Source organism: Pipra filicauda, unplaced genomic scaffold (genome assembly GCF_003945595.2).
Source record: "Pipra filicauda isolate LSUMZ 115617 unplaced genomic scaffold, ASM394559v2 scaffold312_size1046226_pilon, whole genome shotgun sequence".
In the NCBI taxonomy this organism is placed as follows: domain Eukaryota; kingdom Metazoa; phylum Chordata; class Aves; order Passeriformes; family Pipridae; genus Pipra; species Pipra filicauda.
Window position 1 is genome coordinate 531,278 of NW_024104435.1, and position 12,820 is coordinate 544,097.

Below are 12,820 nucleotides of genomic sequence, written 5' to 3' on the forward strand. Positions count from 1 at the left end.
TATTACAAGGATTAGAAGATTATTTGGTATGTATATATATGTATATATTATCTCAAAATGTTAACTTTCAGAACAGTAAAGTTGGAGTTATGGTAAATTCCAATCCTTTTTAAAGCCCCAGCTTCAGACTGGGGCAGGGGAGGGGTGAAGAAGGGAGACTCCAGCATCTCCCAACTGTGGAGGGAAGGCAGCAGTTCCCCTGGGGAGGAACTGGGAGGCAAGGGGGCCATCTGGATCACACACACAACACTCCAGGCCAGATGATCCACAGGGCAGCCCAGAACGGGAATTGCAAGAAGGCTCTTTTAGTCAGAGATAAGCTGGGGCGATGACAGCATTCAACAGCACGTGAGGATGGGCAAAAGGTGAACAGATGTAACAAAGCTCTAATCTGGGACATATGCCTGGGAACTCTGGCTGCTCCTACAGAGCACCTGACAGCTTCACACATTTGCCCTCAGCCGCCAGGGCAGCTTTTTCTGCTGAAAAGAACTTCATTAGGAATCAAAATTAGGTTAAACAGGAACTCAAGGAACCAAGTGATTTCAAGAGAACCTAAAATCAGAAAATGCCAGAAAACCAACACTGAATGCAGAGTAAATATTCACACTTCAAGCATATATTCAGTAAATCTCACCACTTTGGTGTTGTACAACCACTAAACACCCAAAATTTAGCCCTTTAGAAGGTACAGAAGTGCCTACACAGGATTAGCCAAGAGCATCACAAGTTTGTGATTTGAAAGATAAAATCCTTGAGGACATCAGCTGAGACAAGACCCAGAAACACCAAAGGCACAGGTAATTTTATCCTAATAGTGAGCCAGAGAAAGTCATTAACTGCTCCACGTCCTGTTCTCTGAGAAACAGAGCTCAGGCAGGGCTCGGTTACAGACATTTCTTACTTCATTTTAACCAACAGTCAAATATGGCAGATTAGCTGTGCTTTAATCCTTGAGGTATGGAAGTGGTGTTTTCACAGCTGAGAAGGTTTCTGCGAAGTTTTGGATTTATTCAAAGCATTCAGATTACCTCTAGTTAAACCAATAGATAAAATGTTTGTCAAATCTGGTCCATCAAAATTATCGTGATATAACTGAGATATTTGTAACTAAATAAATCAGGAAGTCTAAGTAAAAAATTCTTACAAAATAAGAAGACTGATTCCCTGCAGTAAAGCATCAACTACCATTATTACTTATTTACAGACTCTCATCAGTTCTACAGTGATATTAAGATTTTTGTAACAAATAAAAACCCCACACACCTACTTTAAATAATAAACCAGTTTCATTCTTTGCATTTATCAGTGGAATTAAGCAATTTGGTTTCCCTATAGATGGAGAACTAACATCCATGGCTTCAGTGAACCCAGTGGTCAAGGAAGTCTTTAAAATCCCGTGCATTAATCAATCAGTAATTCATCTGATCTAAAGATGTCACTACTATTCAAACAGTCTATCCCTTAAAGGAGCATTTCTTCATTCATGGCTACAGACAACAAGCAGCTGACAGCTGGATGAAACTTTACAGGTATTTTGAAAGACTTAACTGTTGTCTAGAGATAAACAGGACAATGATGTATAAACTGAAAGGTTTAGAAATGCAGAATCCTTACCTTTGAGGCCTTCTGCAAGCTCCTTTTTAAATTGGGTAGATAAAAGAGAGACCATTTATAAGTTATTGAATAGCAACAACCTATCTGCAGACATTTGCAAGCTGTTCACTGACTAGATACAGATACATTCTTTCACATACTTCACTATGATATGAGAGGAAGTTCCTTCAAGCTTCCCTTTTATCTTTTTTTCCATTAAAGAAAATATAAATTATTGATAAGGTAATTTGCCAGAAGATCTGCTGGAATGAGGATTCTGCCTGTACATTATCATGTACCTGAACAAACAGTTGCTTGTGTAGCTATTAAACTTTTGGTGACACATTTTACACTGTAATAAATGAAATTTATACTGTACTGAACTCATTACTTCCTTCAACTACTTTGAAGTCTACTGTGGTTAGAGATGATTGAACTATGTAAATAATCAAAGATTTTTATTATCGCTCTGCAACTAATATTTTGTTTTTTGTTTTAATGACTTGAACTGCGACAGCAAAAGCAAAAGAAGGTTATGTGTTAACCTATACTTGCATGTATAAGCATTTTCTGGAAGACATTTATGGTCATTAGTTGTCCCTCATCAGTGTCTATGTAACAGCAGGCAAAAGACAGCATGGAAAGGATGGAATTACAGTCAGAACCCATAATGGTTTTAACTCTAAAATAAATTTAGCTGCAAATCTAAAGTACTTCACAACAACTGTCACTGTTGCACAGCTTGATGTGCTACACTGCAAGGAGGAAAGGGATTAGAACACAACTAATTAGGAAAGCAACAATGTTTCTATCAGGCAGATAAAACGTGTGTATACACAGATTACCCAGGCACACACAAATACACACGTGCAGGACAGCAGTTAACAGATTCAGAAAGGTACCTGTAAGGCAACTGGGAAGCTGCACAAACCACAGCCAGTCACTGTTAACACTGAAAGTTGCTCAAAACTTTAGGGAAGCAATTAACCTCCTGGCCCCCGGTTTTCAAGCCCCAGGAGCAGAGCACAGAATTTCTTTTACAATTTACGAACAAGCCAAGGAATTTATATCACAGTCAAAGGATTCTTTTGCTGAATTAACCCCAGCTCCCTCTGACCCTAAGAAGTCATAAAGCAACGGGATGGAGGAGAGGGAGAATGTGCTCTAGTGTTTCAGCTGACCCGCCGAGCGCTGGCTCCGCGTGCCAGGGCTGGAAGGCAGATGATGGATTGCACCAGGCTCCGAGGCAAACCTCGGCCCCTTCCCTCTGCCCACGCACACGTGAGCACCCACCCCCACCAGCTCAGCCTCTGCAAAAGGCCAAGTGCTCTTAGGGCTCATTTACAGAGCCTTTCTCTAAAATAAAAGAGGGATGAAAACTGCTCAGAGAGGGAGCATGCACAGGTCTGTGAGGAACAGTAGTTAAGAACGCACGCTGTGTACTAAATAAAAGACAAAACCACATCAATAATACAATTCCAAAGCAGAACCAGAAGGGCACTGAAGAACCTCAACTTCTGTAAAGAACAACTTTATAACACAAAAAGGACAACAATTGATGCACAACTCTCTTTAAAACAACTCTACCTGGCTTTATTTTGTAAATACAGAACAAAGCCTCAAAGTAGCTAATAAAACCAAGTCTAGTTGACCACATGCCCAGAAAACGGGATAATGCAAAGGTCTGTACCTGGACCTCAAAACATGTAATGACTAAGACCAGAAGGTCTGGGCAGTATTTTACACTGATGCTGTACTGCTTAGCTGCACCAAAAGCCCAGCCCCAGCTCAAGGCTTAGTTCACAAAGATGAATCATCCCTTGAAAACAGACAGTGGCTGGCTGTTTCACTTCTAGCCCAGAATGAAAAATGATACTTTGAAGTCTGACCAAAATAAAAAAAGAGGGCACAGTTTTGAAAGGATGAATTTAAACCCACAGAATTTAACAGATACCATGAAGTATTCATCACTGCAACGTCTAGAAACCAAACGTCCACCTCTGAATAAAGTTTGTGATGAACTGAAAACTTCTTACTGCTCAGAACCCGCCTGAAAAATTGTCAAGGATTTTCATAATGCAGGGAACTTTATTGCTAAGGGTCACCAAACGAGTGCTCAACTTTTTTTTTTTGTTTTGCCCTGTTTGCAGATGACAATGATTTCCTTCATCAGCTACCCTTATTTCCCTTGGAAATGATGCACCTCAAAGCTATGTTTCCTCAGGCTGACTGAACACTGGACAACAATTCCCTCTTATGATTACCCTGCATATATTATGACCATGAACAACATGGTTGAAGTCTTCGGGTACAGCACAAAGCAAAACCATCTCTCCAGAGCTACATGAACCCAACCGTGGCATTTTCTCACTCAACTTTACATAAGGCATTTATTTTGCCATGTAACTTGAAAATAATTGTTTTAAGCCAAAAGTCTCAACTTTTGGCAGCAACAAAAGCAGCAACTCCCCCCCATCTTTCCCCAGGATAACCAAGACATGGTCAGGAACCGTTAACAGAATGACACCAAAAACAACCATGAAAATCTGTTTCAGTTAATTCTCCCAGTGAAGGATGGGAACCACAAAATTCTCCACCAAAAATGGGATTGACATCATAATAGCAGCTAGACTGGAAGCAGAAAGGATCAGAGTACAAAATACCATAGTTTACTGTTTCTCCTATAATAGTGGTTACAAATTTTGCACAGCTCTGTAGGCAAGGTTAGAGATCTCTGGTGTGTGGTTTCATGAAATTCACCTCAGCCTAAACCCTAAATTTAGGAAAGCCTGCTTGAGAGAGCCTAAATGGAACTGGCAGCAGCACATGTGTGAAAAGCATCTTTACTCAGGCAGCTATAAAGCATCTTCCCAAGAGCTCTCTGCACTGTCAACATGAAAAACTAAGGCCCCTCTACTCTGTGCAAACTGATGTGCAGCACTGACAGTACACAGAAAGCACAGCAAACCAAATCTGCTCATGCAGAGTGACTGGAGTGTCACAGGAAGGCTGTTTGTTAACTGATGCTCTGACTGCCAAGGGTGAATCTACACCATTGGAGACAAATTATCCCAAAGAAACCTCTTTCGGTTGCCTGATGCCACTTATTCAGATAAAAGCTCACAAAATGAAACCTGACAACAGGCTTTACACATTAAGCAGGTGAAATGTCTGAAAAAGATGCTGTGTTAGGGTTACCTGTAAACTTGCATTTCTGTTTGCAGATAGGTACTTTATTACAGATTTAGAAAGCATTCTCTGCTCACGATAATGCATAAATACCTGTATGGCTTCGAATATGAACTCTCAGTGTTCCATTGCTTGCAAACTTCTGTCCACAATATGGGCAAATCTTCTCTTTTTCTCCTGTGTGAGTCTGCGTGGGGTGGGGAGAGACAAGAATGACTATTCAGCATAGATTTAAAAGATGTGAAATATGGAATATTTTAACTGTATTGACATTATCTCCAATATATATTTTATACCATCACATCAGGCAGAGATTCTAAGGAATTAGCTATAGGTGTTCTTTCCATTTTTTTCTAAAATTTCTAAACAAATTTTATTATTAATGGCAAAATAAATGCCTTTTCAGTTCCTAAGTTTACTACTTCCTAAATAGTTACTACTATTACTACTAAAAATGCGTATTTTCATGCTGCAAGAGTAAGACACCTGTTTTTCAGCAAGATATCTGTGACAGTGGTTTCTAAACCAGCAAACAATGGCTTGGTTACCAGATAAATTTAATATGCATAAATGGGTCTGTTTTTAAAAGCTTATAATTTCACAGAATTTTATTACATTATGAAATGTAGTGAAAATAGTTTCCCCAACCTAATATAACTTTTCCTGTGGCAAACTCGAACTGGAGCTTTCAAAGGTCTCTCACTACACTGAGCTTGTCTTTTGAAATCAAGCTTTTAGGGGTAGAAGGCCTTGCTGATATAAGAAGAATTGTTTCAAAATGGAAAAAATATAATCACAAACTCTCCCATCCGACCTGTGTGGTCAGCAGCAAGAACACCTTGAAATAAATTACATACAAGGACCTCAGCATTTTTCACAATGTGCTTTCCACATCCCATTCTGAACTGAAGATTTTTCTCAGCCTATTGAATAACTTTGCCTTATAACTCCAGCTGTTCTTTCAGTGGAGAACTTTGTATTACTTCATTTAAAAGTGTTAATTTAAATGGGATAGGAAAGATAACACATTCAATTACATGTACAGTTGACTATTTGGGTTTCAAGCTTTGCACTCTTCAGATAGGGAAAAATTAATTCTTCCTTTTAGGAAAGACTCTGAAGTGACAAAGTCCTTCATTACATCACAAAAACCATCCCTCACCCACTACATACTGTGCTGCAGCTGAAGGAAGAGTAAATGAGATCTCTTTTCAATACTAGATGGACTTGCACGGTTTTCCTTCTCTGACTTTAGGATATGAATTAAATCCCTCTTGATTAGGATACAGTTATTTAGAAATCACTTGTAACTCTAACAGCAACATTGGGGAATACCAGACAGACAGCTATTAACTAATTCCAAAGATCCAAATACAAAAGGGATTTCTGGGATCAATACATTACAACTACAAGGCATACAACTAGTCCTAGTCTGACAGCAGCACAAAGAAAAAGCAATTACAATTAAGAAGAAATGTTGAAGTTAGTATAGGGATAAACAATAAATGCTGGCTGCTTTCCATTAAAATAAAAACACATATATGTATATGGACATTATTAATGTGAAATAGCAAGTCATACTGAATTTTTTAGAAAGGAGTATGAGGAAAACTTCAAAAATCTATGCAGAGCTCATCAATGGAAATATTTTCAAACCTTATGATCCATCTTGGCAAGATCCTTGACCAAAAGTTAAACTGAAGTCAATGTATTACAGGCTAGGGCTCCAGGAATGAATATGATCAGTTGATTCTACTCACTTTCTTATGGCTCTTCAGGACTGAGGGTGTCACAAAAGCTTTGTCACAGAGATCACACTTGTATTTCTTATGTCCATCGTGTACAACTTGAATATGAACATTTAATGTGTCCTTTCTTTTGAAAGTAGCATCACAGTGATCACACTTGAAGGTCCTCTCACCTTATAAAGAGAAAAAAACAGGTCTAAAGATACCAGAAAGAAAAGGAGCATCACATTGGGTAAAAATGTTATGGGGAAATTAAGAAAAAAACAGGCAGCATCTTTTGAAAATAAATGGTAAGAGGAATTTTCCTGAATTTAAAAGAATTCTCAAAACAAGAAATGCTATCTCATTCCCATCAGCAGAGGCAAGGTCCCGTGACAAACATGGAATAACTGAAGGGTTGCAGCAGCATTACTGTCCTAACTGGGGTGATGTCTCTGGAGGTTGTGGCAGAGGCCAGGTTAACATGGCTGAAAGTTTTAAAATCCAATTAAATTAATTAAAAGAGAGGAAGAGACATGTTCTGAACACCTGTGTACATCTTTTGAGAGAAAGGAAAGCAAATATATAGAAAGGATGATGTCCTTCTCAACAAACGGACGTGGCTGATCTTGAACTTCAAAAGTTACATCCTTGACTCCTTTTTGAATTGCACGACAGAAACACCTGAAGAGGGAGTTTATGAAATATAATTTTTTCCACTAAGTTGTTTGTGAGGTAAAATTTAAGCAATTCTACATCAATCTGCAGCATGTTTGCTTCTAAAACAACACGGGGATATTAAATTAAAAAATCTGTGTTGTAGGCTGAAGTTTGATTTTTCCTAGAAGTTTTGAGTTTCACAAACCACTTCTTTTTCCTGCAGCACAGATAGGTAAAGGCAGCTAAATCCATTTAGAAATTCTGGCCTGTTCCTCTTCTTTCTTTATAGTGGTGTTTCAGGAACAGCTAGATCTGCCACAAATCACAGTCCTAACTTAGAATCTCAAATTTCCTGAGCTCCTGTCCTCTTAAAAAAAAGTCAAAGAGATGTTTTTAGTGAGACCTTCGCCAAGGCCTACAATTCTACACACTGTGAATTACAGCTTTTGGATAGTCTGCAAATGCTTTTTATTAGAATTTACATTACTGAAGACGCTTTTAACTTTTCCCTCATCATTTTTAACATTAATCATTGGAAAAAAATTTACAAAATCCACAGCCTTATAAAATGGCAGAAGGTTTGAAAGACAATAATAAAAGAACAAACTGAACATGAAGTCCAATAATTCATCTAACAGAAACGCTGTTATATGAGATTAAAAAAAGAAAGTTTTGTTGGTTTCTTAGTTATACCAGTGTGAAAATTTCCCAAATCTAAGTACTGCCTTCTAAGCTACAAGGATTTTAGATGAGTATTTTCTAAAACATAAACCACTGATGTTCACAGGGTTGAATGGCAGTTTGGGCTCTGCAAATATTAAAGAAGGAGAAAATTCCACCAAAAATGAACTTTCATACAGTCAGTTAAAAATAGGACAGAATGCCAAGAACAAGTTACTCATGAGGTAAAATGGGCACAGCATTTCTCTGAGCTGTTAGTTCTACGCCAGGGCAGGAAACATGAGCCTGGGCTGGCACAGAAGAGACAATCTCAGCGTCCAGCTCTAAACTGGATTACCCACAAAAGCTGAGTAAGTCACCAAGTTATCTCTGTTTCCACTTCTTCTTTCTTAAAATGGAGGTAACACTATCTCACTGAATGCAGAAATAAATCTCTTGTCGTCAGACCTCAAATCATTGCTAGATTTTCTACAGCATATTTGGATTTGCATTTAAGTGCATTTAAAGACAAGGTTTGAATTTGGTTCTGAATTTTCTAACTGCCTGGGGTTAGAGTTGCAACTTAATACCAATTTAACACAGCAAGTTGCATACTGGAGCAAGGTGCCATATGTCTGTTTTTCTCCGTGGAAGGTGAGAACTGAGGAAGCCCTTTTTCCTCTCTGACTTAGCACTTACTGTTATGGATTAGCAGATGCCTTTGGAGGGAGAACGGGGTTCGAAACAAAGCCTTGCACTCCTCACACTGGAATGGTCTCTCCTCAGAATGTGTCTGCAGATGAAAGACAACATGTCAGGGGAAAGGCTCATGGAAATCAATTAGTTGTCATTATAGTAATTATAGCTAATTTTCTGGACTGGATTCAGGAGGGGATGAAGATTTAAAACAATTGTTCTGCCATGATCCAGAATCCTGGAAGTCAGCACAGTAGCCACTGAATAACTGTGCCTTCCCAGTCCTCAGAACTGTCACATAAGGTGTGCATGTAAACAGAGACAAAAATACAGAATAACCAGGGGAAAAAACCTACAAGCTCGGTTGAATTGCTTTATCTGTACTAACACTGGCCTGGAGTACTTATTAATACAAATAAATGCTTTAAAACATGCACACAAACCCCTTTTTTGAAGTTACCATTGATCTGATGCTCAAGAGAGTGCCTAACATTTGGCAAAGAAAATTTCTCAAATCGTGACAATAGCCTTACATATCCTTGTTTCAGTCTCTTCTATTAAAAAAAACCAAAAAATCCCCACAACACACAAAACCCACAAAACCTCAAAAAAACCCCCAAAGCCATGGAAGCATCAATACTGAGATTTTTGTTGGCTGCAGAAGAATTTGTTGTAGCTGAAAAACAGCCTCAAAGCCATGAATAAAATAAAAGACTAAGCTGGGAGGAATCTCCCAAACTACAGGGTTGCTGAAGCAAATTTCTTTTCTGTAGCTTGGTAAACATCCAGCTTTATTCTACTTTTATACATTTCAAAGCACTTTCCCTGTTTCATAGAGTTATTAACTACTATCCCACTGTAGACAGTAAATTAATCTGTACAACTTATAATCTACCCAATTTCCTACTATTTTTGCAAAGGAAAGCAGGTTTTTAAAGCACCAGTGTCTCAGTATTGTATTAGTTCACAAGGACCTTATTAGAAGCTGCAGTGCCAGGAGGAAAAGGGGACGGACAGTCAGTGTTTTATAATATGCAGGAAATTAGGTAAACGAGTTAATTAGACTAAGGGCAAATATTAGCATAGCACATATTTATATAATCTATTTTTGCTATTCAAAATACCCTACAACCATTACAGCTATCCCTTCAGCTGTGGAGAAAAAGGGGACTGCGGGGATTTTAACCCCAATGTCCTCTTAGACACACATAGTACCAAAACATGAGTACTGCAATGGTACAGAGAGGCTTTGGATTCAAAGTCAGTTCCTTGACCTCAGTCTATGTCCCTTAAAGCAAAAAGGCAACTGGAGAACCATCAAATGTGTGGAATATTTCATGTAACTCCTGCTACATGAAATCTGCTGAATGTTTCAGCCCAGGTCCTACAGGTTTCCATCCCAGTTTGCATGAGTTGCCACCCTGCTCACAGCCTGGGCAGTCAGGCCAAGGATTGACAGGACATGAAGAGACTGAACTACCTTCTCACCTCAACAGGGGGTTCCTCCAGAACAGGGCTGAGACATAGTGAGGAGACACTGTGGGGAAGCTGGCAGTGCTGCTGTCTGTGCTGTACCTGTTCTGTGGATAAATAGAAGGGTTCAGTCTCCAGAGCTGTCAATCTGGCACTTTCCACGAGCGCAAAGTTCATGCTGGTTATTGAAAAAAATGCCCTGCTTTAGAGCACCCACCACCTGAGTGATAGTTCTGAAGAGCACACTGATTTGTACAGAGCTCCCTCTCAGCATCTCCTTTAGCGTTCTCCTGGTCTTCTTATCACAATATATGTATTCATGTGCACATCTTAACTTCACTACAAAGAAACCACCTACCTAGGCATAACCTCATGCAAGGGGACACAGATGATCTGCAGCAACCGAGCACGGGCTCTTAGGGAGTATTTCGTGGCAGCCTTTCCTACCACAGCATCTGTGGAGGCTTAAGCCCAGCCCAAGGCTACTTATTCCCAACAGATAAACTGATGGAATACAGTTGTTTCAAATCATTACACTCCCCAGGACCAAACAACCCTGGATTAACTGTAAACCCTTTAAAATCCTGCGTCTGATGACCTATTTCTGCTCACTGTCATATCCTCATAGTTTATTCTCTGAACTCATCCTCTACACACGGCAACAAAGGAGCAGATGGAACAAAAACATCTCCTGGAAGGAGGTAATCTGCATTATATGGCTCAGAACATGCACCCTCATCCAATCCAACCTGCATGAGAGGTGACTGCTTTTATCTGTAGCACAATCCCACACTCCATTTGCCTCCTCATTTCAGATATTATTGCCTTGCCTTGTCACAGGCACCTTTGAAATGACCCAACATACACACACATCTAAAAGATGTTTAAGAGCACATGCTGTGGGAGCCACCTTTATTCTGATACTTCCAACACAAAATCAGGTTAAATAACCCCCATAAAGGAACCAGAGAAACAACACCAACAAGTTTCCACACGAATCAGGAATTCAAAGGCACAAAATGTAGCTTTATTCTGTTACTTGTAACATATAAAAAGGATGGAGGCCTGCTGCAAAACCCCAAGTGTTTTTTTAAACATGTTGCTATCAAACTTTAAGGCCTGTCTGCTGCGAAATGCTGTTGATTTAAATGTTTTTAACTACTAAACCCATCATTCCTACTGCAGGTTTCAAAGCTCCCTGCTACTAACTAGTAATTAGAACTCAAAAAAAGCACCCTAAAATTATTTAGAGTTCAACTTTTCTCCTTCAAAAAGAAAATTAAACTTAGGAGGACCTCTTAAAGGAATACACAGCTAAAAAATCATTAAAAACCCAAGCTGAAAAAATATATAGAAGTATGACAGATAATAAAAGGTTTGTTTCCACATTCCTGCAAACAAGCAAAACAACTATTGTCCTCTTCCCCTAGGAAGCCTTCCCAAAATCATGGCACTTAAATCTATTTTAGCATCCCAACCCACCACATCCTTGAGTTACCTATGTGACAACTGGTTTTTGTGCATACACATCCATACTCCCCTCTTGCCTCCTACCTCTCCTCACATTGTTTACTCGATGGAGAGAGGTATGCCTAAAAAAAGAATTAATTCAGGCCATCTTTGTCAGTCTCCTGCCTCTCCTGTTCATCTCTTCATGGAACAAGTGACTGTAGAGGCCTACATGTGGATGGGGGAATATTTCAGCTGTTTGGGGAATCTTTATGTAAACACAGGAATAAGTTTCTTTCACTATAGGACAGAGGTGATTTACAGCCAGTACTACGTGCAAACAGGTTCAGGAAACAAGCATTCCAACACGCTTTAAGGAATTCTGTCAAAATTAGGTACTCTCTAAATCTGTCTGAATTTTAATATTTTCCCCATTAAGTGGAGCCTCTAATCCTTTCTTATGCTAGTGGTGCTGCTGCTTTAAACACAGAATTGGGTCAAAGTGTTTACTCATTCATACTTAATCCTCAAGTCCATTTTCAACCCAAACTCCCTACCGGTCACCAATGGCAAACTAACACAAGGAAACATGTAAAAAAATATTAATTTAAGATAAAGAGGTATCTTTCTAGGTGATATTTTATGCATTTTCCCTAGAATACATCCACTTTGTGAGATTCTGCCCTGTTTTCTTGAAGCCTAAGCCATAAAATGCAATGACAGCACGTTTGGGAGCTAATCTTGTCCTTCAGCAGGCTGCTGTGTGCCTTCCCTGGGAGACACTCATCACCACTCCATCCTGCAAGGGGCATTAGTACTGCTCCGACAGGATTGATGGCTCCAAGGGCAAGAGATGGTGCAAAGATCCTGTGCCAAATTCCCAGATGGCATAGAACACGAGCCAAACTGTGAAAGACTTGTAAGTATGGGGATATTGGGGTGGAGTTTGTATTTTTTTTTTTTACAGCCTTGTAATTCTGAAACAGCAGTCATGGATATAGACTTGCCATGAAAAATTTAAACCCAGGTTAAAACTAGTGACAGGCATTATAGAAATTAGGCCAAGCAGATTTGAGTTTAAATCAACACAAGCAGAACATCCCTTTGTGAGCCTATTTTTCAGGTAACCTTTCTTCTGGTGTTGTTTTACTATGTGAACACTACCAAGTTTAAATCTAGTGTAGTTTGAAAGCATCTGCTGCTAAGTCCAACAGTGACTTCAAGAGGACTACACTCAGTTTTATTCAATTGTGGTATTTTAAAAAAAAATAAATTTGAAGACATTTTAAATCAGTTACACTTTTAACTTGGTAACCTAGTATTTTAAAAAAAAAAACAAAACCAAAAACCCCCACCAAAACAAAACGATA

General features: G+C 39.1%; 1 protein-coding gene across 2 annotated transcripts in view; it reads right to left on the bottom strand.

Moving 5' to 3' along the window:
* Positions 1-12,820, bottom strand: part of PRDM5 (PR/SET domain 5) — a 55,798-nt gene that overhangs the window by 17,191 nt on the left and 25,787 nt on the right. Inside the window, exons 11-14 of one of the 2 annotated variants that reach the window (XM_039383517.1) lie at positions 10,017-10,103; positions 8,532-8,625; positions 6,546-6,706; positions 4,879-4,972 (exon numbers count right to left, since the gene is read on the bottom strand). In XM_039383517.1, the coding sequence (XP_039239451.1) occupies positions 4,879-4,972; positions 6,546-6,706; positions 8,532-8,625; positions 10,017-10,103 (436 nt within the window). The remainder of the gene's footprint in view (positions 1-4,878; positions 4,973-6,545; positions 6,707-8,531; positions 8,626-10,016; positions 10,104-12,820) is intronic. The other variant, XM_027741853.2, reaches the window with a different exon arrangement.